This window comes from Microtus oregoni, unplaced genomic scaffold (genome assembly GCF_018167655.1).
Source record: "Microtus oregoni isolate MIOR12 unplaced genomic scaffold, Mior012 000022F_ref0000154, whole genome shotgun sequence".
Classification (NCBI taxonomy): Eukaryota; Metazoa; Chordata; class Mammalia; order Rodentia; family Cricetidae; genus Microtus; species Microtus oregoni.
The window spans coordinates 19,575,846-19,602,096 of record NW_024543081.1 but is presented as its reverse complement, the minus strand read 5'-3'; the positions used below and the strand labels follow the sequence as shown (position 1 = coordinate 19,602,096).

The following is a 26,251-nucleotide window of genomic DNA, read 5'->3' as shown; positions in this document are numbered from 1 at the left end:
TGGTGGCGCACGCCTTTAATCCCAGCACTTGGGAGGCAGAGGCAGGAGGATCTCTGTGAGTTCGAGACCAGCCTGGTCTACAAGAGCTAGTTCCAGGACAGGCTCCAAAACCACAGAGAAACCCTGTCTCGAAAAACCAAAAAAAAAAAAAAGAAAAAAAAAGAAAAAGAACAAAGATGGGGGGGCTGGAGAGATGGCTATGGGGCTGGGAGATCGCTCAGCTGTTAAGAGCACTGACTGCTCTTCCAGAGGACCGGGGTTCGATTCCCAGCACCCACATGGCAGCTCACAACTGTCTGAAAATGCAGTTCCACGAGATCTGACACCTTCACACCAACAAACATAATAAAGTTAAATAAATCATTTAAAAAAAAAAAGAACAACGATGACCGAGCGATGGTGGTGTATACTTGCTTAATCCTAGCACTTCGGAGGCAAGAGGCCAGCCTGGTCTACAGAGTTCCAGGATAGCGAGGGCTACACAAAGAAACCCTGTCTCAAAAAACAAACAAAAACAAAAAATAAAGATGTCTCAGGTCACCTACCAGTCATTCCAAGAATGAAATCTTAGATTTCATCTTGTCTTTCAAACAGCTGTCCATCACCTGCCCATGCCTCCGTCTCCTAAGCCACTCTTGCCCTCCCGACCCCTGCCTCAAACAGAGTTGCTCTTACAGGACAGCTCTCCACAGTGTAACACCACCCCCTCAGGACACAGCCAGAACCCAAGTCTACTGCCAGGACCATCTCATTGAGCTTCTTCTCCTGCCTCCATCCTCAGAAACCAGAACCTGTAGGGTGTGTCCAGGCAGCTCTGTCCAATATGCTTGAGACCTTGTCTGACCACATGGTTTCCCACGCTCGCATACTTGCCATGCTCTGACCATTCTGGGCACATGTCCCTCGAATCTCTCAGTGGCCTGCTCTGTGTTCCCTCTGAAGTGCCCAGCCAAAGCCCGAGTGGCATCTACACAGGCTATCTCCAAGTCCTACCACCCCTTCTCCAAACAAGCAAGGTCTCATGATGACTCTGATCTGTGTCACCAAGCCACCAAGACTCCATGATAAAGCTCCCACGCACCATGTGCCCTTTCATAGGACCATTCCTCAGGCCAAAATGTGGGCATCATCACTGGCTCTTCCATCTTAACCCCCCCCACACACACACACACTTTACCAAAGTGAGTAAAGAATGTGTTGGATGCATTCAAGTCCCTCTTAGTGGTTTGAAACAAAGTGGGCAGAAGGCTAGCTGTAGAGAGCCACAGGATAGACACGAACCCCTTTCCCCTCCATGTTGAAGGTGCTGCAGCTAAACCTGCGGGCAGCTGGAAGAGCAGAGCATCTGAGCCTTATCTTTCAGGCAGGAGAAATCAGTTCAAGGCTTGAGGACGTAGCTCAGTCAGTAGACTGTTTGCTGAACATGCACAAGGCCCTGGGTTCGAGCCCCAGTACTAAAGAAAAGAGCAAGACTCCACAAGATGGACTACCAGGGCCATCACAGTTGAGTCTGTGTTGCCATGGCTTCACCCACCCTGACCCACACATCCCATTGATTACTGTTACTTCTTGAACACAGGAGAGTGATGTGGGGTTCCCCTCTGTATGCTGTGAATATCGTTGGTTAATAAAGAAACTGTCTTGAGCCCATGATAGGGCAGAACTTAGGTGGGGGGGGGGGAGGAAGTAAACTGAATGCTGGGAGGAGAGGCAGTCAGGGAAAAGCCATGGAGCTGCTGCCAGAGACAGATGTGCTGAAACTTTACTGGTAGGTAGGCCAGGACCTTGTGGTGATGCACAGATTAATAGAAATGGGCCAAACGAATATGTAAGAGTTAGCCAATAAGAAGCTAGAGTTAATGGGCCAAGCAGTGATTTAATTAATACAGTTTCTGTGTGATTATTTCAGGAGTCTGAACAGTTGGGAACCAACCAGCAGCCTCCTCCAACAGGAGAGTCTTTGAGAATCTTTGCTTAGAGGAAAACTGATATGAAAATTGTCTAGAGAATGTGCTGTCTCTGCTTCTGCTTGTGACAAAAGGCTTCTGTCACACACCAGAGCCCCAGCAGGACCACCCAGGATCCTGCGAGTAGGCTGCTGCCCCTCAGTGAAACGCTTACATGCCCCGTGTCTTGTCTTAGGAGCTCTTCAACTGAAAAACAGTTCTCACATTTGTCCTAAATTGTAACAGACAGAAACACCACCTTCACACTCGTAAGATGGTGCACACCCAGAAAAGTGAGACAGGAATCCATGAGCTTCCTTCCAGACAACACCCAGAATGTTCTTTCTACAAAAAAATAGGAAAATAAAAATTGAAAATCCAAGTCATACCAGCCTTAGCTTTGTCCCGAGGAGTGAAACTTCCCTTGCAGGGCCCCCACCAGGACCTGTAGCTCCACAGGTGCCAGAGTTCAAACTTCATCTTAATTCCCCACTTGGACCCAACACAGCTCCCAAAAGGCTTCTAAACTCAACAAGGGACAGAACCCAGAAAACGCCCCCAACTTGCCCCACCAGCTATTTGAAATGTCACTTCTAAATACTGGCATCCCATGGAGGGGAAATTTCTGCCCTAGTCAGAATAATTAATTAGGGAGTAAAGTGCTGAAATCAAGCAGATACAATCCACAGGACTGTTTGGCTCCTTTAATTGATTCCTTTCTGAGGATAGACAGGCTTGCAATTTAAAATAAATTAAAACTGTTCCCTCATTCTTCAGAACATTGAAGAACAGCAGTCCTAGATGCAGGTGGCTTCAATTCTGGGCTGCGCCGGAAACAGGGCCCAACTGTCTTTGAAACGACCCTGTTATGGAGTTTTCCCCAATAGGCTCCAGCAGAGACACACCTTTTTAAACACAGACTTATTTTTATTAATTTCATTCATACGTGCGTACTGTGTTTACATCATTTCTACCCCACCCTCTCCTCACTCCTAAAGTTCACCACATCTTCAGTTATCACAGACACCCTGCTAAGCCCACTTAGTGGGGTTTGGACACCTGTGGGGGACTGCCCAGGCCTGCATCTTACAGTGGGCTTGTGAGAGCTCCCCACCCACACTGCTGTCGACAGTTTCTGTCTTCTAATACCAGTCTGTGAAGAGGCTGTTAAGTTCTTCAGCCTGGCCAGGTGGTGGTGGCGCACGCCTTTAATCCCAGCACTCGGGAGGCAGAGGCAGACGGATCTCTGTGAGTTCGAGACCAGCCTGGTCTACAAGAGCTAGTTCCAGGACAGGCTCCAAAGCCACAGAGAAACCCTGTCTCGAAAAACAAAACAAACAAACAAAAAAGTTCTTCAGCCTGGGCCAGCAAAGTAACTGATGCTCAGGTGGCTGTTTTTAGTTAGTAGAAGGCAGAACCAAAGTCACCAAGGAGCCCGTTGGCTACAAACCTACCTCTCAGTCAAGAGCCTGGTGCCTTCCAAACCAGAAAAGGGCTGTTTGGAAGCAGAGCTGATAGATTCGTAAGCAGAGTGGCCAGGGCAACCTCCTCCCACTACTCATAGAAATTTACCACTTGGACCGACGGAGAGCGTGCGATTATAGCTAACACTCAGAGTATTTCATGTCCATCGTTTACCTCCTTAATTCTGGGCACTTTCATCACCCCAAAAGACACCATGGACCCACTGGGTAGTCTCCTGTATCCCTTCTTATTCCCATCCCTCTACCTCTACTGCCACGGCTCTGTCTGCCCTGGCCACTTTCAGGAAAGGGAACCACATAGGTGTGCCCTTTCCAACCTGGCCTCTTCATTGTGCACTGGAGCTTCAATCTTGGGGGTCATCAACCCTGGACATCATCCCTTCTAAACTCAGGCTCTGTCAGGTGACTGACCTTGGCCAATGGGAGAAGCACAATAGCTGTCATTCCACACCCCTTAATGTCTTGTGACAGAAAGTTCTTGTCTGCTTAAGGCCACTGTCCTAGGACCCCATCTTCTCCAAGTAAGGTGAATACTGACCCCACTGTTGGGACTTCAGTGGGTAAGGCAGGCACAGTGAGGAATGAGGTACATTGGGAAAATGGCACGTTCTTAGGCGAATGTGGTACCTGCGAGGGCCAGTTCTCTCTCCCGGCTGGATGTAACTCTAAGAACTTGAGATCAGTGTTGGAGATGACTTAGCAGTCAGGACCATTTGCTGCTTTCCAGGGACCTGAGCTCGGTTCCCAGCACCTATGGCTCCCACCTGCCTGTAACTCCAGCCTGGGGGATCAGATGCCCTCTCCTGACCGCCACAGACACCAACACACAATTTTTTAAAATCTTTATAAAAAAGAGAGAATTTTTAAATTACATTGGCAAAATGCCTAGAAACAACACAGGAGGGGCTTGAATGCTTTATTGTGTGTACCAATACTGATTTAAACAAGACCAAGGATACAGGACACCAGTCCACAGTGTGCAGTTGCTAATCTGCCGCACACAGATCATGGCACGGTGGTTCCACTTTCAGAAAGATTCTGCCTCTTGGGGCACACATGCAGATAGAGATTTATAACCTTGTGACCTGGGGAACCACTTCAACCACCACAGGAATTACCAACCATTTCTGGTTAGATCAGAAGAGGCCCACGCCATGAGATGGAACCGACACGTGGCATTATTTATTATAAAGAGGCCAAGAACCTGGTTAGAGAGGTCAAAGGTCCTCACCAGAGAAGCTCAACTTGCAGTAGATTGACAATTTACAGAGAACCACAAACAGTCAGTATGAGAAGACTGAGGTGCTCAGTCCTAAACCATTCCTACCATGCTCCTCCCCGAAAGGTTGAGGAGTCTGTGGAAGAGAGGGTGGAAAGACCCTAAGAGCCGGAGGTGCTGTGTAACATCAAAGCAGCCAGACATAGCAGGGCAAATGCACACAGGGACTCACGGCAATTCTGACAACAAGCACAAGACCTGCAGACTCCTGCCAGACGGGGGTGGGGGCACTAAGTCCCATCCTCAACCGAGCTATTGGCATTTGATGGTGGCTGGGAGAGGGAAAAGTCGGCCTTCTTTAATGGTGTGACCGCAGATAGGCTCAACACACTCCATGGCACAGCTAGGCAACCCATGGACTTGATAGAGAAAAAACAAAACAAAACAAAACAAAAAAAACCAAAACCAAAACACAAAAACAAAAAACAAAACTCAAAGCTAGATGGGAAAGAATGAAAGAGTGAAGACCGTGGTGGCCGAGGAATGAGGTGGGAGGAACATGCTCAAAACACACTGTATGAAGTTTTCAAAGCATCAATAAAAATAATGCAATAAACTGTCCTGCACAAAGCATTCTCTTGTCCACATTCAGTGAGAAGATGGGCAATGTGCAGGTCCCCCAAGTGACAGCTGCCCCAAGGAAAACATCAAGCCTTAGCACTAAGGCCACCACAGTCCTTTTCTGTAGGAAGCAAAGTCCCATCCCAGCTGAGGGCCTACTGGCATTTGACTGCAGCTTCTCACTATGCCCCGTCCTTGCTGATGCTCCCACCTCTGCTTCTCCAGGTCTTTAGGCCTTGTTTCCATACTCATTCTTCCTCCCTTTCTTACCTTCTTTTTTTCTAAAGATTTATTTTCAGACTAGGTAGTGGTGGTGGTGGTGCACATCTTTAGTCCCAGCATTAAAGAAGTAGAGACAGGCGGATCTCTGAGACCAGAGGCCAGCCTCTGGTAAGTTCCAGGACAGCCAGGGCTACAGAGAGAAACCTTGTCTCAAAAAAAAAAAAAAAAAAATTAATCTTTATTCTCATCTATGTGTATATGTCTTTGTGAATCTGTGCCGTGGGTGGGAAGGTCAGGAGAGGCTTTGATCACCTGGAGTTGCCCTTTAATAGTGCCAAGTATAGGCTCCATCCTATGGAGTGGGCCTCTGATCCAGAGAGCAGTTTGGTATTCCCTCATCATTCATGCCCCTATTGTCCAGTGGGCCATCTTAGGTTCGCTGTTGTAGCTAACAGGGCTCACAGCTGAGATTAAGGAGTCATACAGATATTTCCTTTAGAAATACTCAATTGGCTGGCCACTTCAGAGAAAAGGTAAGCATGAAATTCCAGTTTAAACAGAAAAATTATGAGAGCCGAGTGGTGGTGGCACACACCTTAATCCCAGCACTAGGGAGACAGAGGCAGGAGGATCTCTGTGAGTTTGAGGCCAGCCTGGTCTACAAGAGCTAGTTCCAGGGCAGGCAACAGAGCGACACAGAGAAACCCTGTCTCAAAAAACCAATATATATATATATATATATATATATATATATATATATATATATATTATTCTTTCGGTCCCTGCCCTAGCCACGTCCACTCCTTTTTAACCTCTGACCTCGCCTGCCATCGGTCTCTCTTCCTGCTTTCTCTCCCAGTGTAGGTGTGCACACGGGGCTTTGCCTCTCTCCTCCTCTCTCTCCCTCCTTCTCTCTCTCTCTCTCTCTCTCTCTCTCTCTCTCTGTCCCTTTTTCTCCTTTTTAATAAATACTTATGCTATTTCCTATGTTTATATGTCTGGGGACCCGCCGGAGTTTGCTGCTGCTCTGTGAGCCCGCGGGGGGGGGGAGGGTCGTCCCCATTTATTTTTTAAGAATAACAAATGGTGCTGTGTCTCAGAGCAGTGGTGGCAGGCCATGTGGCAGCAGGCAGTGGGCCCCAGGCAGAGACGGCTGCTGGTCCCTGAGCAATGGCTGGTTCCAGGTGGGGAGACACATGGCGGGCGGGCAGAAGACAGAAACATGGATAGACAGGACATGCAGGGTGAGGTTGAATGTTTATTCAGGGGGTTATGGAGGAGGAAGAGTGAAGGGGGGGACAGAGAGAGAGGGGGAGAGAGAGAGAGAGAAGAGAGAGAGAGAGAGAGAGAGGAGGAGAGAGGCAAAGCCCCGTGTGTACACCGGGAGAGAAAGCAGGAAGAGAGAGCAATGGCGGGCGAGGTCAGAGGTTAAAAAGGAGTGGGCGTGGCTAGGGCAGGGACAGAAAGAATAACAATATATATAACAGAAATTTGAAAATCTGGACGTTTCTATTAGCACCATGAGCTCTAAGATTCCTAGTGAAAGCGAAGACAGCCGAGTAAGAAAGATGTTTAGATCTCATGGAATCAAATTTGCTAGTGTTGGGAAGGTCCAGGAACTCGGGAAGCTATGCTCCAGACTGGATGATAAAAGACTCACACATCACGCTTGGCTGCAGGACTCTGCAGACCTACGACTGCACAGCTCTGTGAGTCTACAGAGCGGGTTCCAGCACAGCCAAAACTGCAGAGAAACCCAGTCTCAAGGGGAAAAAGGCCTGTCTTTCATAAGAATATAATGTTTATGTTACTACGTATTTGGCATGTTGCCTCTTAAATATATCCTTTTTTAATATCTATTTATTATTATTTATTATTATGTATACAATATTCTGTCTGTGTGTATGTCTGCAGGCCAGAAGAGGGCATCAGACGTCATTACAGATGGTTGCCGGGAATTGAACTCAGGACCTTTGGAAGAGCAGGCAATGCTCTTAACCACTGAGCCATCTCTCCAGCCCTTAAATATATCCTTTTATTAAATATATCCTTTTATCACAGTTTGGGGGTTTTGTTTTGTTTTGGAGACAGGGTTTCACTATGGCTTCAAACTTGAGATCTTCCTGCCTCAGCCTCCCACGGGCTGGGGTCGCGGATGTGGGTTTCCACACACACTGTGTGAGGTGCTGGGGACCAAACCCAGGACCCCACACCAGGCACTCTTTAAACTGAGCTGACCATCTGACTATTCTAAGTACTCAGAGATTGTCCCAACACAGCACCGAATAATACCCAAAAGAAAGGTATTGGGGGGGGGGGGGGACTATGGCTTAAGGTATGTAGAATGAATTTAAAAAAGAAAGGCTATCCTTAAGATAAAAGCCCTCTGCACCACCCAAGCCACCTACTGCGTTTAGGAATTGTTATCTACATTTTTTTCTCAAAGTGCCAAGGCCGCTGGGTGAGGCCATGCTTAGTAGGAAAGGCCGAGGCAAGAGGCTCCCTGAATAAGACCTAATCTCAAAAAACAACAAAGCATGAGCTCCCACAGCCCAACACAGGTGTCCCTGAAGAAGGAGTAACAACAGCAGTAGTTCCAACAGGCGAGCGGCCCACCAAGGGCAGCGACAGCAGCCTGTCCCACCCTGTCCCATAGAGCCTCCACCTAGCCCATGGGCTCAAGCCAGTCATGATAACCAGGTCCATCCTTGGAAACCCGATGACTAGCCTGTGTGTGACTAGGCTGGGTCTCAGAGAGTGAAGGTGTGACACACTGCACCAGGTCCCCTGGGAGGACACCACCACCTGACGCTGACGGCCGTGGTGGTTGTCAGCAATCCCCAGTCCCGGGGCTTTCAGCCACTGCTCAGTCCTCAGACTCTGCCAATCATCTTCTGAGGAAGTCAACCAGGACTGGGGGCAGGGAGTTTGGCCAACATGGCATCTGTACCAGCTCTGGATTTTTAGAACCCCAAATCTAGGGACCCAGGCACATATCCTGCCTTTGGCTTTTGAAGTCTGGCAAACTGCTGTGTCCTCCATGGTTATCTGGTTATTTCAGTTTAAACAGCTATTTACTGAGTGCTTGGCTCACGAGACAGTAAACATTGTTCACTTCAAACGCATCAAATTGCACCAGAGAAAGTCGCTGAACAAACAGGGGCGCCTCTGCCCTCAATGGGCAAACAGCACTCCACACCTGGCAGCCAAGCTTGAGGGTTGAAGCACAGGTCTATTGTGCACCTCACCAGGCCTCGGGACCTGCAAAGAGGGCAGGGAAACTGAGGGCTGCAGCCTTTGGGGGGTGGGTGGGCACTGGGTGCGAAGTTCAGTAGTGGAGCACCTGCCCTGCTTATTTGAGACTAGACCTGGGTCCCAACACGGAAACACAAAGCCCTTGGGGGGACACTGGCACCCTCCTGCTCTACCTCCGTGGAGCCCCAAGGCCAATGGCCCAGTTAGCCACCTACCATCTAAAATGTGTAAGTCAGGAATGTTCCAAAGTGACCCACAGAAGCAGGGCTGGAGCCCCCAAACAAGCCAGTAGACACATATTCATGCATGGCTCCTGGTACCATCCATTGAGTCCCTCTCTTCTGAAGCAAAGGCAGGGGAGGACTGAGCGCCAGGGGCGTTCAGCCTTCACAAGGAAACGTGATGGCAGCAACAAACCGATGGGATCCAGCCAAGGCATGAGTAAGCAGGCTCAGAGGTACTCTCCCCTGAAGGAGACCTTAGCTTTTAAACCAAGCCACCCTCCTGCACGTCCATCATGCTCAAACCACAAACCACGCCTGCCCCTGTCCTAGACTGGATGGAGTTAGAGTTCACTATGCTGTGGCTTTGGTTAGCAACTCTACAATATCTGACCAAACTCATGTGAGAACAAAAGATGCCAGCCCCCATTCAAAAAGGCTTTAGGAAGACTCGGTTACTGTCCTTCCAGCTAGCAAACCCTAGTCTTCATTTTGAGCCCTTTTCAGGACATGACCGAAAATGCTAGGGACTTAAGAGTATCCTGCCACAAAGGAGCTCAGCGGGTTCTCTTGGGACAAGGCGGGGTCCACACATCTTTAGCTCCTATATCCCCCGAGCTCAGTTAGACATCACCTCACCAGCACCCAGACCACACTGGCACCGCTCGGAGGAGCCACAACACCCTTTCCCCTCTAAGCTCAGAATCACAGTTAAGAGTGTGCACCGCCCAGCACACCTCCACATAGGACCCTGCAAAATCATTCACACTCGCTCCATGTAACAGTATCACCACTGGGATACTTACCAACAAAATGATAAGAACAACTGGTCTGTGACTTGATTTGACAACTACATATCACTAAATGTCACAAAGTATAATGCCATGTGCTAATTATTCTGATGCCGGAAGTAATTTCATATGAACACACAGCAACTCCTTATACTAACTGTAAGAGCAGGAGATTACTCCCACTTTACAGACAAGGAAGAAACAGAGGAAGCCGAGCACTGAGCATAGCAGGAAGTGAGCAAGCCACGGAAACTAACCACTCCAAGTCTGGGGCACTATCTTCCCATCTTACCTTGGATGCAGTTCCCATCTCCTTTAAAATGTGCAGAAGTTGTGTCTTAATGAGAGGCGCTGTGCCAGGCCCTGTGTTCTCAGGGAGCAGTCTGCTCCTCTCCGTGCCCACAGACCTCCCAAGTCACTGACATTCTTCTCTCAGTAGTAACTGTGCCGGATGCCAGGGTGGCAACAGTGAGTCACCCTCCAGACAGGTCACCGCAGCATCACTACTGACATGGGAGACTTCAAAGAAGGGGGTCCCAAAAACAGGGTCAGAGAGGAGCAGAACAGGCACTCAGGGTGCTGACTGTCACCAGGATCCACAGAGCTTCTCTCTGCCCTAGGATGAACTCCCAGCTGATCCAAGCGCACCCAACACTAGCTTACTTCATTCATCTCCCAAGTTCTCTGAAATGGGGACACATACCCCTTGATTATGAAGAACAGAAAAACAAAAAAATTGAAGGCAACGTGGTTGTGGTGACTGAACATGCTCATGAGACTGTGACAAGTTCAACAAGGAAGCCAGGGGACCAAGTCCCAGCTCTTAAGATAATGCTGCTGGCTGCCAGGCCTCATCAGTGCCACACAGAGACCAGGGGATCATACGCCAAGCTGCGCAATGACTGTGGCAGGTGGCCATCCCTGGCCTCAATAGCCACTGTTGCCAAGTTGCCAACCACAGCTTGGGTACCAACTTGGTAGCAACGGATACTCCAAGGACAATACGGCCCAAATCAGTGCTCTCAGCCTCTTCACCGTTCACATTTCAACCCTAACACAGCAGCCATGTCCTTCTCAACTACAGACTACCTGCCAGCCCAGTGCAGAGAGCCCGTGCACAATGGGTACCATGAGAGACCATGGGGGCCCACAGCACAGGTAAGTATATAAAAGCACAGTGCAGTGACACCTGGAGGGGAAGAGAGATCGGAGAGGTGTCAAGCATGGTGCAGATGACAAGCTATGAACCACAAGAGAGAACATCTAGGACCGTGTGTGTCAACCCTGACAAGGATGAAAGGCCAGGCAATCAAGTGGACTGCAGGGCCAGGGATGGGGAGAGCTAGACACAGGGCAGGCTAAGAGCAAGAATCTGTGTGCATACAACCTGAGGGCCAGGCACTCCACCCGCTGACTACTGCAGAAGCATGGGGGAAGCTAGAGTCAACCCCGAACTCCTGGCTTCTAGCAATAATACAGGAGGAGAGTTTTCTGGCTATGTCCACCGAGGACACCCAGCAGCAGTGAGCTCCCCAGCACCATGCTTATGACTGCTAACCTCATTCCAGTGAAGAAATGGGCTCAGCAGGAGGAGAGCCAACAGTAACAGTCAGGACCACAAGAGCCAAGGCAGATGGGAACCACCACAGCCGCACAGCACGGGGAGCAATTGGAAAGAGCACAAACACTGGAAGAACAGAAAACAAGAGTCACCAGGCACCAGAGTGTGCAAAGTGGGGTACGATTGTCAGAAGACCACACACCCATGAACTTTCTGGTTTCTGTAACTGGTTCTGTGATTGGACAGATGACTCAACAGCTGTCTTCTGGAAGGTTGCGGTCCTTTCAGAGACTCAGGGGCCTGTGCTTAGCCTGAGCCAAGCACTGGTTTCTGTCCCCAACAGGAAGGATGCTAGTGAATGCAGGCTGGGACTGGAGGAGCTGGTCTATTCCCGCCGCAGGCATCAGCCGTGGACAGGCTTTAGATCTTCTGTGTATTTGCATTATTTCCTACAACTAAAAGCCCCTTACCCCTTTCTCCCCAAGTTTATAAACATAACCAGTCTCTAGGCTCGGCAGCCTCCCAGCCCTGTTGTACCCAGACCCCCCTACCCCGGCTCCCCATCCTTTTCTGGGTGGAGCGGGCCAGTTCCAAAGTAACCTTTGTTCTGCCCTGCCTCCCTCTGGCTCTCAGTCCCCTCCACAGATAGAAAACTGTACCTGGTTCCTTACCCATTTCACCCACTCTGTGAGGGCTGCCTGTGGTCTTCCGGGCACGTGGGAGTGACCTTTGGTTCCCAGTTGTGTCCCTAGTTTTAAGCTGGCCGGGCAGGAGCCAACCTTGTATTCACTGCTTCAGCAGCACAGGGCTGGGAGCAAACACTCAGACCCTGGGACTGATCAGGGTTCCACCATTCACTCGGTGTCTAGGCTGCAAGCTCTACAATGTGTTCTGGGGAGATAAGTGGACCTTAGCTCTCTTAGGCACAACAGGAAAAGTATGTAGACTTCACACTTTCCCATCAGTTTGATGGCTAGCCAAATACCAAAGAACTTCACTTTCTAAAGCTGGCCTGGTGGTCCACACCTGTAACCTCGGAACTCAAAAAGGCAGAGACAGGAGGATCAGGGTTCTTCTGCCTTGCTATATATCAAGTTCAGGCCATCTTCAGACATCTCCTGTCTCAACTCCACTCCCCACTTAAAAAACAAAACAACCCACTTCTTTCTAAAACTCTGAAATGCCAGTGAGGCCTGGCAAGGCGCACAGTGGCACCTGTACATGGTGACAGCGGGGACAGGGACAGTGCCGGAACCAGGCCCTCGGGAAGTTAGTCCCCAGTGAATCAGCTCCCATCCATATCAAAGAAAACACAACAGACAAAAACCTAGACACAAATGTTCGGAGGAGCTTATTAACCACAGCACAGCAGGAAGAAAGGAAGGAGCACAGAGACAGGAATGGATAGGTGATGGTATATCCGTAAGATAGAATAGTATGCAGGAGCCAGGTGGTGGTGGCGCACGCCTTTAATACCAGCACTTGGAAGAGGCAGGCGGATCTCTGTGAGTTCGAGACCAGCCTGGTCTACAAGAGCTAGTTCCAGGACAGGCTCCAAAACCACAGAGAAACCCTGTCTCGAAAAAAAAAAAAATACCAGCACTTGGAGACAGAGGCAGGTGGATCTGTGCTAAATTTGAGGTCAGCCTGGTCTACAGAGTGAGTTCGAGGACAGCTCCACAGTAATACTGTCTCAAAAACAAAACAAAATCTTGATGACAGCCGAGCAAACCCGCAGACACAAAAGGCCATGACTGCATGATTCTGTTCATAAGAATGTCTCAAACAGGCAGCACATCAGTCACTGGCTTCTGAGCCTGGTGGGCAGGGGTGGGGGTTAGAACTCGGTATCAACATTGGTACTGAGACTGCACCAAAGCCTGGAGCCTACAGATGAACGTGTGTGTAAAAATGCACAAAGGACCAGAGGAGGGTGCCAGGTGCCCTGTCATCTTACTCCTGAGGCGGCGCCTCTCCCTCGCCCTGAACCTGGAAGTCCCATTTTGTTTTTGCCAGGCTGGAAACCAGCAAGTCCCCTCCATTCTCCTGCCTCCATCCAGCTCTGTGCAAGGATCCAGACTTCACTGCTCATGCTCGCGCAGCAATGGCCCTTAACCACTAGGCCATTTCTCAGCTCTTCGACTGTTCACTTTGAATTTTTTAGGTTTATATTATTCTTAATTTTGTGTGTGAGATATCTCTCTCTCTCGGGAGAGAGAGAGAGAGAGAGAGAGAGAGAGAGAGAGAGTGTCAAAGTGCTGTGAATGCAGCAATTAATCCCCTGGAGCTGGATACAGGCAGTATGGGTGCTGGGAATGGATCCCAGGTTCTCTCAAGAGCTTTTAACCACTGAATCACCTCTCCTGCCCCTTAAATGGTTAAATTTATGTTATGTAAACCGCTATTTTTTTTTAAAAGGCAGACATTTTGAAAGACCTTCCCCGCTCTGAAATTTCTTCTCCCCTCCGTGGACAAAGCAGACCCACCAAGACTAGATAACGAGAGTAATACACTTTGCAGAGTCCTGCTGGGTCAGACTCTGGGTGGGGGGCCAGCGGGAGCCCCAGGTGACTTCCCAGAGGTCAGGGCTGGAGTGGCAGGAAATGAAGAGGCACCTGCAGCTGCATCTAAGGTTTGCTCACAGGAAGAATGACTTGGCAAGATTCTTACACTTCTCATTCTCCAACATGAACTTGAACATGCATCAATGAAAATGTGCAAAAATAAAACGAAAACCACATTTCAAATGAGTGTTCCTTGGAGTGACACTTGGTACCTCCATGAGATTAGGAGGGCTGTGTCTTGCACTCCCAGGGGACCAGCCTCACCACTCCACCCTCCCTGTGGCAGACAATGATAAGTGGCCTGGCACTCTCTTGAGAAGCCAGGCCCAGAGCTCAGTCTCCTGTGAGCACTGAGGCAACTTCTTGCCACCCCAGGCAACCATGATCCTCCACACAGAGAGGGGTGACCCAACAGAATGAAATTCAAATCCCTCCGGAGGCCAACCTGGTTCTGCTCTTGGTTTGACACCACGTGCAAACGTGTGTGTGTGTGTGCATGCACACACACACACACAAACACCACACACACACTATCAGTGAGTCGACCACTCACTTGGGCAGTTAATTTTCCAACAGCTGGCTGCCATGACATCCGATTCTTTTTATGGTGTTCAACCCTGGCATTTCATCCTTGGGAACACGTGACCATACACAACAGGTTACCGAAGACCAGACTCCCCTAACAGAGGACTCCCAGATCCCCGTGGGGACCACAGACACTCACTCCCCATGTCACATTGTCAGCTAGGACACCGGTTACTGTCCTGGTCCTCACAGGAGCCTCTCTGTCTAGCTGTTCCCGAGCCTTGTGGCTTTGGATGCTTAAAAATGCACAGCTGCATGGCATTTCTGCATCCTTAACGGTAACTTCAGCCCAAGGCTCAAGGATGGAGCAGACAAGCAGCCTAGGACAGCCGCCCTGCTTTACATCTTCTAAGTTTTTTTACAAAAGAGGGGCAGGTAAGCAGACAGACAAAAAGCAGATAAACTTAACTCTTTGGGAACCTTCTGACAATCTTGCATTCACATTCCATTCCTAGAATACAGCCAAAGCAGAGACAGTGCTCTCAGATTCATCTAAGTCAGGATTCTGGCCCAGCTCCGCTCCGGACACAGGAGTCCTTGGGAATGGTTTGAGCTGTTTTCTACCTTCCCAGAGGCCCTAAGCATCTGGAAATCCCATAATATCCCTGTACAGCAATCACCTGGTACAGGTGGGGAAAGAGCTGCAGGTGATTCTGGCTCTCCTTCAGACCCGTCCAATTCTGGGCTACAGGGCTGATGAGTGCCAGCCATGAGAACACAGACTGCTCAGGCCCAAAGTCTCATCCATTTCACCTGGCTTTTCCAAGCCCACCTTGAGCACTCACTGCCAGCTTCAGATTGCTCCTTCAGCACCCAAACCTAACAGCCCTAAAACCCGCTGACATCTGGCTTCTCTGCCATGACTAACCCAATGTTTCATCAACAGTGGTTGTCAGGATGTCTGTCTAGGTGGACCACTCTTCCCCAAACTTCATGACGGACACAGATCAGTTTCCCATAGGCACTTTCTCACTGCCTACTAGAACAATGAGGCATTGGCTCAATTCCATTCACCCCCTGTAGTGGTTTGAAGGAGAAATGTCCCTAATTTGGGGTATCTGAATAGTTGCTCCCTAGTTGACTTAGGAGGTGTGGCCTTGGAGTTAGTACATCACTAGAGAAGATTTGAGGGTTAAAGATTGCTATTTCCATTTCGCTTTGCTTCATGCTTGCAAATGTCTGAAAAAATGTGAGCTCTCAGCTTTTCGCTCCTGTTGCCAAACCTCCCCACCATTATGGACTCTGAGCTCCTGGACCATAAGCACCAAATAAACTTCCTTCTATAAGTTGCTTTATCACAGCAAAGGAAAAATATCTAATACAACCCACAACCCATCACCACTTTCTTCTCCCACGTAAAGGAGGCCAAGAGAGATGACAGGGCGGTCCCCATAATTAGCCTGGGACTGTCACTCCCCAAGAGAGCTCCAAATTCTGTTCTACAACATGAAAAAGGAGTCCAAGGGCCACTCCACCCAAAGCGTCCTCCACTAGAGAGATCTTCTTAGCCTGGGCCCTGACCAACCGGCCACCTACAATGTTTCTTTTCACTTCCATCCCAAACCAGCTTCCAGCTCCTGCCCCAAACTCACACATGAAAAGCTGTTGGAAGACTTTTCCAGAATGAGCTTCCCACCTGGCACCACAGCAATTAGGAAGCAGTTTCTGCCCAGGTCTCTTCCTCCCCATCCCTCTCTGACTCCCATTGGTGTTGGCCTGGCCTTCCAAGGTCCCACATTATCTCCTAGGCCCCAAATTTTCTCTCTTTAAACCACTGGCACTACCCAGCCGCTAAGTCCTGAGTCAAGTCCACACTCCCTTGCTGCCCTCCTTCAAAAAGAGCAGAAATGCCCACCAGAGAGCTGCCCTGGCCTCTTGCTCCCCGGTGACCCATTCAAGATGCTTCCAAGGACTCAGCTTCAGGTGAGCTCCCTGGGATTCCGGACAAGCAGGGGTAAGGAGCCAACAGCCTCCGTGCAGACGGGAAGCAGATACTTGTTAATGCTCTTTGCATCTCCAGGTGCACACAGGTGTGCTTCCTGGATCCCCTGGAGCTGGAGTTAAGACAGCTGGGAGCTGCCATGTGGGTGCTGGGAATGGAACCTGGGCCCCCTGAAAGAGCAGCCAGTGCTCTTAACTCCAGAGCTATCTCTCCAGCCCCATTCCACTCGGTCTTAACCACGTCTAAGAAGTGCCTGACTGCGAATCTCAGTGAGTTCGAGGCCAGTCTGGTCTACAAAGGGGGTTCCAGGAAAGCCAGGACTGTTACACAAAGAAACCCTGTCACGAAAAACAAACCAAAACAAAAAGTAGAAGAAAATCTTAGCTGGGCGGTGGTGGGGCACGCCTGTAATCCCAGCACTTAGGAGGCAGAGACAGGCAGGGTCTCTGTGAGTTTTTCAAGATCAGCCTGGTCTACAGAGCAACCCTGTCTTGAAAAACCAAAAAGTGCTTGACTGGAGCTCATATCCGTGTTGGCATACGGAACATAGACCACCACTTGTCACGTAAGCAGGCAGCAGTGCGAGCCCACCTCTGCAGGCTGATCTTGAACCCTGGCTCTGGTGGGCCACCAATCATCCTACCAAAATGTTTGCAAGATGACTGGGGACATATACACATGGCTCCCCTTCGGCCTGCGCCACATGGGAAAGGAAATGAATCTATGTCACAAGGAACAGAGAGGGTGAGCAGCCTAGACAACATCTCACATGCTCCAGACAGCAAAACTGAGACCCACACGGATGTTAAACTCTCCAAACATGCCTAGGAGGACAGGACTGAAGTGGACAACCATGTTCATCTGACCACCGCCCCTGCAGACAGTATGGGAAGACCAAGAATGGAGTTCCCAGATGCTGGTTGAGTCTCCAATGCCAGCCAGAGGCACTGTGTTCTTGGCAGACAGCAGAGGGAGGGCCTGGCTGCCTCTCACACACTGGGTGGGCCCCTGCCTGGGGGCTGCAGTGGCATATCTTGGTACAGCATCTCAGGGACACCACATTGTCCCTTCAGGCACCGTGAGGACCCCAGATACACTCAGGCCTGTGCTCCTGACTTAGGGATGGCCCCAAGTCTGCCTGTTGCCCTGGTACCTCACTTGACTGCGAAAAGCTCCCAGCTTAGATGAACCCTGCATAGCTCTACTGAAAACCTGACTGGAGGGCTCAAAGAGAAAAAAAAAGGGGGGGGGGGATTTCAGGTTCTTCAGCTTTAGATGTGAAAGAGGGAAATTAGTTGTAGCTTGATACTCTTTTGTTTTGTTTTGGGAAGGGGGAGACTGTCCTGAACGCTAGCCCTTGCAGACCAGGCTGGCCTCAAACTCAGATCTGTCTGCCTCTGCCTGCCGAGTGCTGGGATTAAAGGCATGTGCCACCACCACCCGGCTTTTTTTTTTTTTTTTTTAAAGAAAGGGTTTCTCTGTAGTTTTGGAACCTGTACTGGAACTCGCCCCGTAGACCAGGCTGGCCCTGAACTCACAGAGTTCCACCTGTGAGTTCCCGAGTGCTGGGATTAAAGGTGTGCACCACCACCACCTGGCTCCTGATGCTATTTCATGCCCACAAGAGCTTCACTTTACCCAACCAGAGTGAAAAGGCTGGGGCCAGGCCAGCATAGCCTCACTGTCCATGAGATCCAGATGCTAGTGGGTGAAGCTGCAGGGTACACAGGAGAGCTGGAGCAAGCTATGGGAGAGGGATGCAGAAGACAGCATGACTCCTCACCTCACACCTGAGCCCAAAACTGGGGAGGAGAAACCTACCTTGGGGCTCTAAGTTATGAAGGCCATCCTGATTTTCTATGCGTTGAATTACCTGTGCTGAAAGTGGGCCATGGAGAAACAGGCCCATGCAAAAACATTCTCAGGATGAGGAAGTCAGAATGCACTCGAGCAGGAATTTTCATGTTCTTTAAGCCCCTCATAGAACAGAAAAGCAGGCAAGAGGAGTCTGAAGGCCAGGCAGGTAGGTTTAAGTACTGAACCAGGGGAGGCTGCAAGGGAGATGCCTACTCGGAGATTTTTAAGACCTTCGGTGACAATAAGAAGCTGAAAATGCAGACAAAGCGGGAGGAAGCCTCGTTTTCAAGGCTCTGCTGAAAAACTGATACGATGGCACACACCTGGGGCTCTCCCACAAGGGAGCGTAAACGAGTTCAAAGCCAGCCTGGGCCACATAGTAAAACCCTGTTTCAAAAAACAAAATACCACCAAGAAAGATTTAGAAGATAGAAACTCAAATTCCCTTGTTCTTCCATTAACTCCATATTCTGACATCAACTGTAAGGGCTGGAGCAATGGCTCAGCAGTCAAAAACACTTGTTGCTCTTGAAGGACCCAGGCTTAGTTCCCAGCATCCACGTGGAGGCTCACAACTGGCAGTGACTCCAGTTCTCTGAAGCCCTCTTCTTGCCTCTGGGGCCACCAGGAACGCATGTGGTACAAATTTATACATGCAGACAAACACTAATACATCCAAGTAAGTAAAAAAATAAATTTTAAAAAGCCACTGTCAGGGGTGGGGGGAAATGCAAGCCCACTGTAATTATCGTTCTAAAGCCAAGGAAGGGCCAACACCTGGTGTGACGATGACAGTGGGCCGTGTTCACATGTACCTGAACCAGCTCTGTGTGGTGACATAAGCCTGTGATCCCAGGACTCTGTAAGCAGAGGCAGGAGGAGGAGTTTGAGACCAGTCTGGGCCATACAGCCCACCCTGTCTCTGAAGGACAAGAGGGGAAAAAAAAAAAAAAAAAACTATATTCCGTGCCATGGTGAAATGGCAGGTGTGGAGTCTGCTTCCGGATGGGAATGGGGAAGAGGCAGTTGATAAGCCATGACCACTGACAGCCGCAAGGGAGGGATGGATAGGCAGAAATCACATCTTTAGACACCCTGCTTTCATGTTTGTCAATTTACTTCACAGTAGAAACTTTTTTAAAATCATGTGTTACATTTCCTACAACAATTCATAATGTTAAAAAAGAAAAAAAGAAGAAGAAGAAGAAACATTTTAGCCATACTGGCAGCCCAGTCTCTTGAACTGTAAAGAATAAACCCAACGGTGTTACAAAATGTTGCTTCTTAAGAATGTGTAAGCCAAAAGCTTTTACACGACACCCCCCGCCCTTTATTTAAATTCTTCCACAGGCTACTAGGGGGAGATTTCCCACAAATGTAAATTCCAGCCCTTGGCAGCACTCAGCACAGAGGCCGCCAAGCTGCAGTAGTACCCTCAAACACAACTGGGAGTCGGGGAGAATTCGGGGAGCAGGGCCAACTGCTGGCATTAGAGGCCATAGTGCGTGCATGCACCGTTGTTCAAAGTCAGTCTTGACTGGCAACTCTCAACCCAGTTTTCACCGTCAGAGGTTACTTTGTAGCAAATCCTCCTGGGCTATAAAGCCAGAGACAGAGCTGCTTCCAGACAGTTTAAGAACCTTAGGTGGGGGGATCCCACCTACAAAAGTTTCTGGGTGGGTAGAGAATTTACATACCCAAAACCCCTCCCAATAGTTCAGGAAGGAAAAACAAAACAAACCCAAACCTGTCAAGTTATGAGCCTTGGCCCTGACACTAACTTCACACCTGTAACAGTGTTTGTAACAGGCACTGTAAAAACCCATTGGGAATTCTATTTTTACAGTTAATTTACTAAGTATTTACTTCCCAGCAAGCCGGGGAACAGGAAAACGCTAACTTTCCTAGAATTCAGGTCCAATTGCCTTCCATTCTCCTAAATTTGGGAATATGGTTGAGTCTCATTGATGAGATTGTATTGGGGGTTCTATTAAGCAAAATTAAAAGCCGTGGTATGTAAAATAAAATGGAGCTGCGCTCCAGCCTTGCAATTATGGCACAGTGGCCCACCTGGAACTTGGGTTCCTTCCCAGCCTGCCATTAGAGGGGACTGTCTCTCCCTCAGGCCACCATGCAGAGCCCCACGCAGTAACAGCAGCCATCTTCAAAGCTGCCAGTGACCAAAACGAACCGGTTGATCCAGAGGGCTACGGCATTCTTTTCTAAAAGGCAACAGCCCCTAGCAGAACACACAGTAGGTTTATTTCCACCCTATCTGGGAATCCACTGGCCTAATCCGCACCAAACAGGTAGTTCCAACGGTGGGTCAAGGTCAAAGGGACTAAGAGCCACTTCCACAGGAGTGTTCAAACAGGTTGCTGGCTCCAGGATGTTTACAGGGCTCTTAACCTCTCTGAGCCTCCACTTGCCTGTCTTTAGAATGAAGACCCACAGTGACAGGCTGAAAGGATCCACATGCAAAATAGAGGAAAGCCTGGCCTCGTCCCCAAGGAAGTCACTAGAAACTGACACTCTGGAAAAACGTAGAGCCTCAGAGCTAAGGATTTTCTGGGTTTCTCCACAGCGCTGAGCTGGGGGATTCCCACACTCTGGCAGGAGGCTGCCCTGGCCACTTCGAAGGCGGCCTCCAAACCCCTACCAACTGCCCCCAAGGGCCTGGTCACCTCCAGGCGCAAGGTTAAACGGGTCTTCAAATTGCTGGAAGCCCTATAAATGCATTTAGAAGTTGGCCAGTGGGCATTCGAGGAGCCCTGACATCAGGAGAGGAGGCGCACTAGACACCGAACAGGCACCACAGGGGACTGGGGGAGATCTGGGAGGTTCCCAGGCCCCACAGTGGGGAAGTCTGGAGAGGTCCCGGGGGCCAAACCACTAGGTCAGGTGGGCAGCAGGGAGGGCCCGCGGGCGCCAAGTACAGCCTGGCGGACAAAAGGGGGCCGGCTGAGCCCGAGCAAGCGGCGGGGTAGCCGGGAAATGGAGCCACGTGCCTGGCGGGAGAAGGCGAAAAAGCCTCCCAACACTTGACTGCTTGCTCAGCCCCGCGAGTCAACGGCCCTCCACTCCGCTGGGGAAGCGGAGTGGGGAACCCCGTTGGTGTTTTTAAGTTTTCTGGAACTTTTCCAGAGAAAAGGGCACGCTGGTGGGAAGGGCTGCCACGGCGGCCACCCGCTCCGCTAGGAAATCGCAGGGCGATTAACACTTGAATGGGGAGGGCGGCTGCCCGGCGTGGAACTGCGCCCGAGCGGCCGATGGCGGCTCTGGGGCCCCAGGGTTCGGTTCCCGACCCGTCCAGCTCCCCGCCCCTGGGCCGAAGCTCTACGCTCGGGCCGGCGGGAGGAGCGCTGCGGGAGGACGGCAACCCGCTGAGGCCGGGCCTGGGCCCCCACACTCGTCCCGGCCCCGCCGCTCGGGCGAGCTGGGCCTCCCCGCCCCGAGGCCCTGCCCGGCCACCCCGAGGCCACCCCGCGGCCCCACAGGCCCCGTCGCCCCCGCCCGCCCCGCCCGCCCCCCCGCCAACCGCAGCGGCACGAGCGCCGGGCGCCGCGCGGACTCACCGGGGCCGGCTCCCGAGTACATGGTGGCGCCGCCGAGGGCCGCGGCCGAGGGCCGGCCGCGCGCTCCACGGGCCCCGACGCCGCGAGCCGCGAGGAGCCGCCGGCCGCTCGATCCGCCCCGGCGCGGCCGCCTCGCAGAACAGGTTTACCCGACGCGGCCGGGGCGGCGGGCGGAGGTGGCGGGAGCGGAGGGGGAGGGGAGCGGGAGGAGGGAGGGGAGGAGGAGGGGCGAGAGGGACGACGAGGGAGGGGACGGCGGGGAGGAGGGGGGGGAGAGGAGGAGGGAGAAAGTGGCGGGGGAAGGAGGAGACAGGGGAGGAGGCTGGAGGCGGCGCGCGCACGCCGGGCAGCTGAAATGGGGTGGGGGTTTGAGAACGGTGGCGCCCCCCACCCCCGGCGTGGTTGCCCGGAGTGTGGGACCCTAGAGGCGACCCGGGGCACACGGGCCGAGACCTTCCCTGCGGCCGAACGCGGCGAGTTCTGGCTTCCGGGCACGGCCAGCCCAGCACTGCGACCCGAGTCGGGGTCCTCCCGTGCCGAGAGGCAGAGCCCGGGCCGCGTCCCGCCGCGCCCCCGCCCCTGCACCTAGGCCTGGCTCTTTAAGTTATTAACGAAACGGCGACGGGAAGCTGGCTCCCCACCCAGAGCTTGAACTTGGACGCGGCCAGGCCCGTGCACGCGACCACACCGCCACCTCCCGGCGCGGCTCGACAACCTAGACAATCTTAATAAAGCACCAAGGAAGCCCAGCGAGTTCAAGATTAGTTTTGTCAGCTGTCAGGAAGCAGATCTACTCGGATCTCCTCCGTTCCAAGGCTCAGAGCCCCGGAGCTTTGCTCTGAGACCGGCGGAATGAGCACATCTGTCAATAACCCACTTGTTGCTGACAAAGTGGTCCTAGTCCTGTCCAACTGTCCCTGAAGCCTTTTCTGTGGAGGCGGCAGCTCCTAAAATCACCTTGCGCACTGCAGCGTCTTCGAAGTCCATTCTCCTTCCAATACACGTCAAAAGGAAGAGAGGAAACTAGGAGGTACTGCAGACCGCCACCCCAGCTACTCAGAAGGCTGAGGCAGGACGATGAAGAGCTTAAATCCTGTCTAGGATAAAAGAAATGGTGGGTCTCCCTTCAAGAGATGAACACAAACGGGTACTCATACCTGGCCCTGCTCACCACTGCTTTGGGGATGGAGACAGGATTTCCTGAACTCAGGAGAGATTTGCTCAGGACCAGCCCCAGTAACACAGAATTGATGGGGGGCAAGGAAGGGCTAGTAGATGGGAGCTGGGGACTCAAGTTCAGCTATGGAGCACAAGACCTTGAGTCCCCCAAGAATAATGACATCTGTTTGGGGGGCATGCAGCAGGTCAGTTGATAGTGCCTGCCAGTCAGGAAGAACCCCGATGGTGCACACCTTTAATCCCAGCACTCAAGGCAGAGCAGGTGGATCTCTTGAGTACGAGGTCAGCCTGGTGTACAAAGTGAGTTCCAGTTACACAAACCCTACCTCAAAACCCTCCCCGCCGCCAGAAAAAAAAAAAAAAGAAAGAAAGAAAGAAAGGAAAAGGTTCGATCCCAGCACCACAAAAACTAGACATGAGATGGCTCTGGTTAAGAGCACTGTCTGCTCTTCCAGAGGACCGGGATTCAATTCTCAGCACCCACAAAGCAGCTTACAACTGTCTGTAACTTCAGATCCAAGGGATCTGGCACCCACACACAGACATATTATATGCAGGTAAAAGACCAATGCACACAAAAATAAAGATAAATCTTTAAAAAAAAAAACTTAAAAAAAAAAGGAGATGATTACACAATACATAGAATCCCAGAACTCAGGAGGGGGAAACAGGGTTCAAGGCCAGTCTGGTATACATGAGACCTGTCTCACAAAAAAATAAATAAAAATGTGGATTGTGTTTCTGAGCGCCAGGAAGCCTGGGAAGCATGGGCATGGCTGCTCATCACAAGAGGATGGACACCATGGTCACTCCCTCTGAAGTGGAGTGAGAAATGGAGCCTAGTGTGTCTGTGGCTGGGATCCAGTCAATGCAGCTAAGTGCAGCAGCGTGGCTGGCCCTCAGCCAACAAGTCAGCCTGGCTTCATTGGTAAGAGTTCCTAAGTGTCCAGGTGTGGGGAGGGGCGGTGGAGGGGGGTGGAAACGAGGCAATGTAGGAGGTCCTGCCTCTAAGGAAAAGGAGGGAAGAAGGGAGGGAGGGAGGGAGGGAAAGGTCCCAAACAAGCAAAATTAAAGTAGCCCAGAGAGCTGGCTTTGTAAATAGCCGCTGTCCTAAGAACAGCAAGATGGTGTGGTAGCAGGCAAGGCTGGTGTGGAGCAGGGCCTTCCAGCAGCCACGTCTCCCTTGGAGGTCCACAGCTCCGCCTTGACTACACCACCCTAGAGTCTGGAGGGAAAGCTGCGGGTTCGGTAGGATGGAGGCTGGGAAACTTTGTTTCCAGGCAGGATAATCTCAGGAATGCGGGATTGTGTCTCTCCTGAGACCCAACACTGCTCTCTGCTGGTGGAAGGATGCCATTGCGTCTTGTCTCTCACCTTCCACTGCGAGTGCCCAGGTAAGCCAAGGACTCACATCCAGCCACCCAGCACTAGGGTGCAGGGTGCTCCTTTCCAGAGTACAGCCACCCTCTCCTTCGCTGATACACCAAACCAAGATCTGGAGACACAACTCAAGCCAGGGCCACCATCTCTCCCTCTGACGATTTTAGCCCCAAGCCACTGTTCCTCCATCCAACCAGGGAATGCCCTGCCCCCTCCACACGGCCTTCTTTCTGGCCTGCGAGAGAGGACTCAATTTATAATGGTGTAGTCTCCACTCACGCCTAGAACTTTCTCAAGTTCCCAATCTGTCCTGGCACAGAACACTGGAGGCCTCTCACCTTCCGTGCCCTGGCCCATGTAATTCCTGTGGAGACCTGAAAATCTGAGCCTATTTCTCTGTTGACCAAAGTTCAGAGAGTAGGAACTTACCCCTAGTCAAGGTTATTATGTTTCTACCTGAAATAAAGGTCACACCTAGATTTAGGTCAGAGACTTCTGCTCGCTCAAGGTTATTGTCAACAGGTGGGACTAATAACCAGACCTTGTATTTCAGGAATAGAGAAGTAGACTCATTTCTACCCCAAACAAAAGTCTGAAGACACAGTTAAATTCCAGTTCCCTTAAGGAGCTAACTTCGGGGGCTGGAAAGATGGCAAGCACTGACTGCTCTTCCAGAGGTCCTGAGTTCAATTCCCAGCAACCACACGGTGGCTCACAACCATCTCTAGTGGGATTTGATGCCCTCTCCTGGGATAAAGGTGTGCACACAAATAGAAAACTCATATACAGAAAATAAATAAATCTTTAAAAAAAAAAAGAGTCCCAGCACTCGGGAGGCAGAGGCAGGTGGATCTCTGTGAGTTCGAGACCAGCCTGGTCTACAGAGCTAGTTCCAGGACAGGCTCCAAAGCCACAGAGAAACCCTGTCTCGAAAAACCAAAAAAAAAAAAAAAAAAAAAAAAAAGAGTGAGAGAGATGACTTTGGATTCCACATTTGCCTACAGAATGTTTTGTTACCTTAGGAAGTAGTAGTCTGTGACCTTCAACTGGTCTGTTCATTTACTTGTATCATATTGATGTAGTTTTTTGTCTTACTCCTACCTTTTGGGGTCAGGGATATTTTAAGAAATTGGAAATTAAACACAGGCGAATTTCAGTACTCACTGGAATTCTCTCCTGATACTATTCTATGTTTCTCTGTTTTATTATTTTCATTTGTGTCTTTATAGTCTTTGCTATATTTATAAATTCCCACGCCTCTACCCCAGCAAGGGGTGTTTTTGTCAAGGCTGGTCCCCGACAAATTCCCACTCTTGTGCTGGGCCTGCTGATGCCATATGCAGCTGTAGGCTCAGGCACAGGCTGAGATAGTGAAGCAGGCCAGTCCATAGCTCAGCACAGTGTGCACTCCCAGTTTTGATCAACAACCCCCAGGAAAGAGAAAAGAGAGTCTGAAAAATTGCACAAAACATGCTCCAATGCCATGGGGCCTGACGGATTCAACCACAGGGTTGTGTGGTGACACATATTTGTAATCCTAGCACTGGGACTAAGGCAGGGGTTGGCTAGGGAGACCATCTCCAAAGCGGCTAGGCACATGGCTCATGCCTTTAATCCCATCACTTAGAAGGCAGAGGCAGGTGGATCTATATATGTTTGAGGCCAGTCTGGAATACATAGTAAGTTCAAAGCCAGCCAGAGTTACATAGTGAGACCTTATTTCAAAATATATAATATGTATCAAGTCAAATAGCTCTGAAGTTTATTGACTGCAGTCCTTAGAGCCTTCAGCAATCTATGAAGACTCCTACTTCTAGGAGAGAAATAGGAATTGTGTCTTAGTCCATTT

At 50.7% G+C, this 26,251-nt stretch overlaps 1 protein-coding gene across 1 annotated transcript in view; it reads right to left on the bottom strand.

Moving 5' to 3' along the window:
• The window catches only part of Ago2 (argonaute RISC catalytic component 2), an 82,130-nt gene extending 60,100 nt beyond the window's left edge, over window positions 1-22,030 (bottom strand). The window contains exon 1 of the mRNA XM_041672421.1: window positions 21,844-22,030. Coding sequence (XP_041528355.1) covers window positions 21,844-21,865 — 22 coding nt within the window. The 5' untranslated portion in view covers window positions 21,866-22,030. The remainder of the gene's footprint in view (window positions 1-21,843) is intronic.
• Window positions 22,031-26,251: the final 4,221 nt, after the last annotated feature.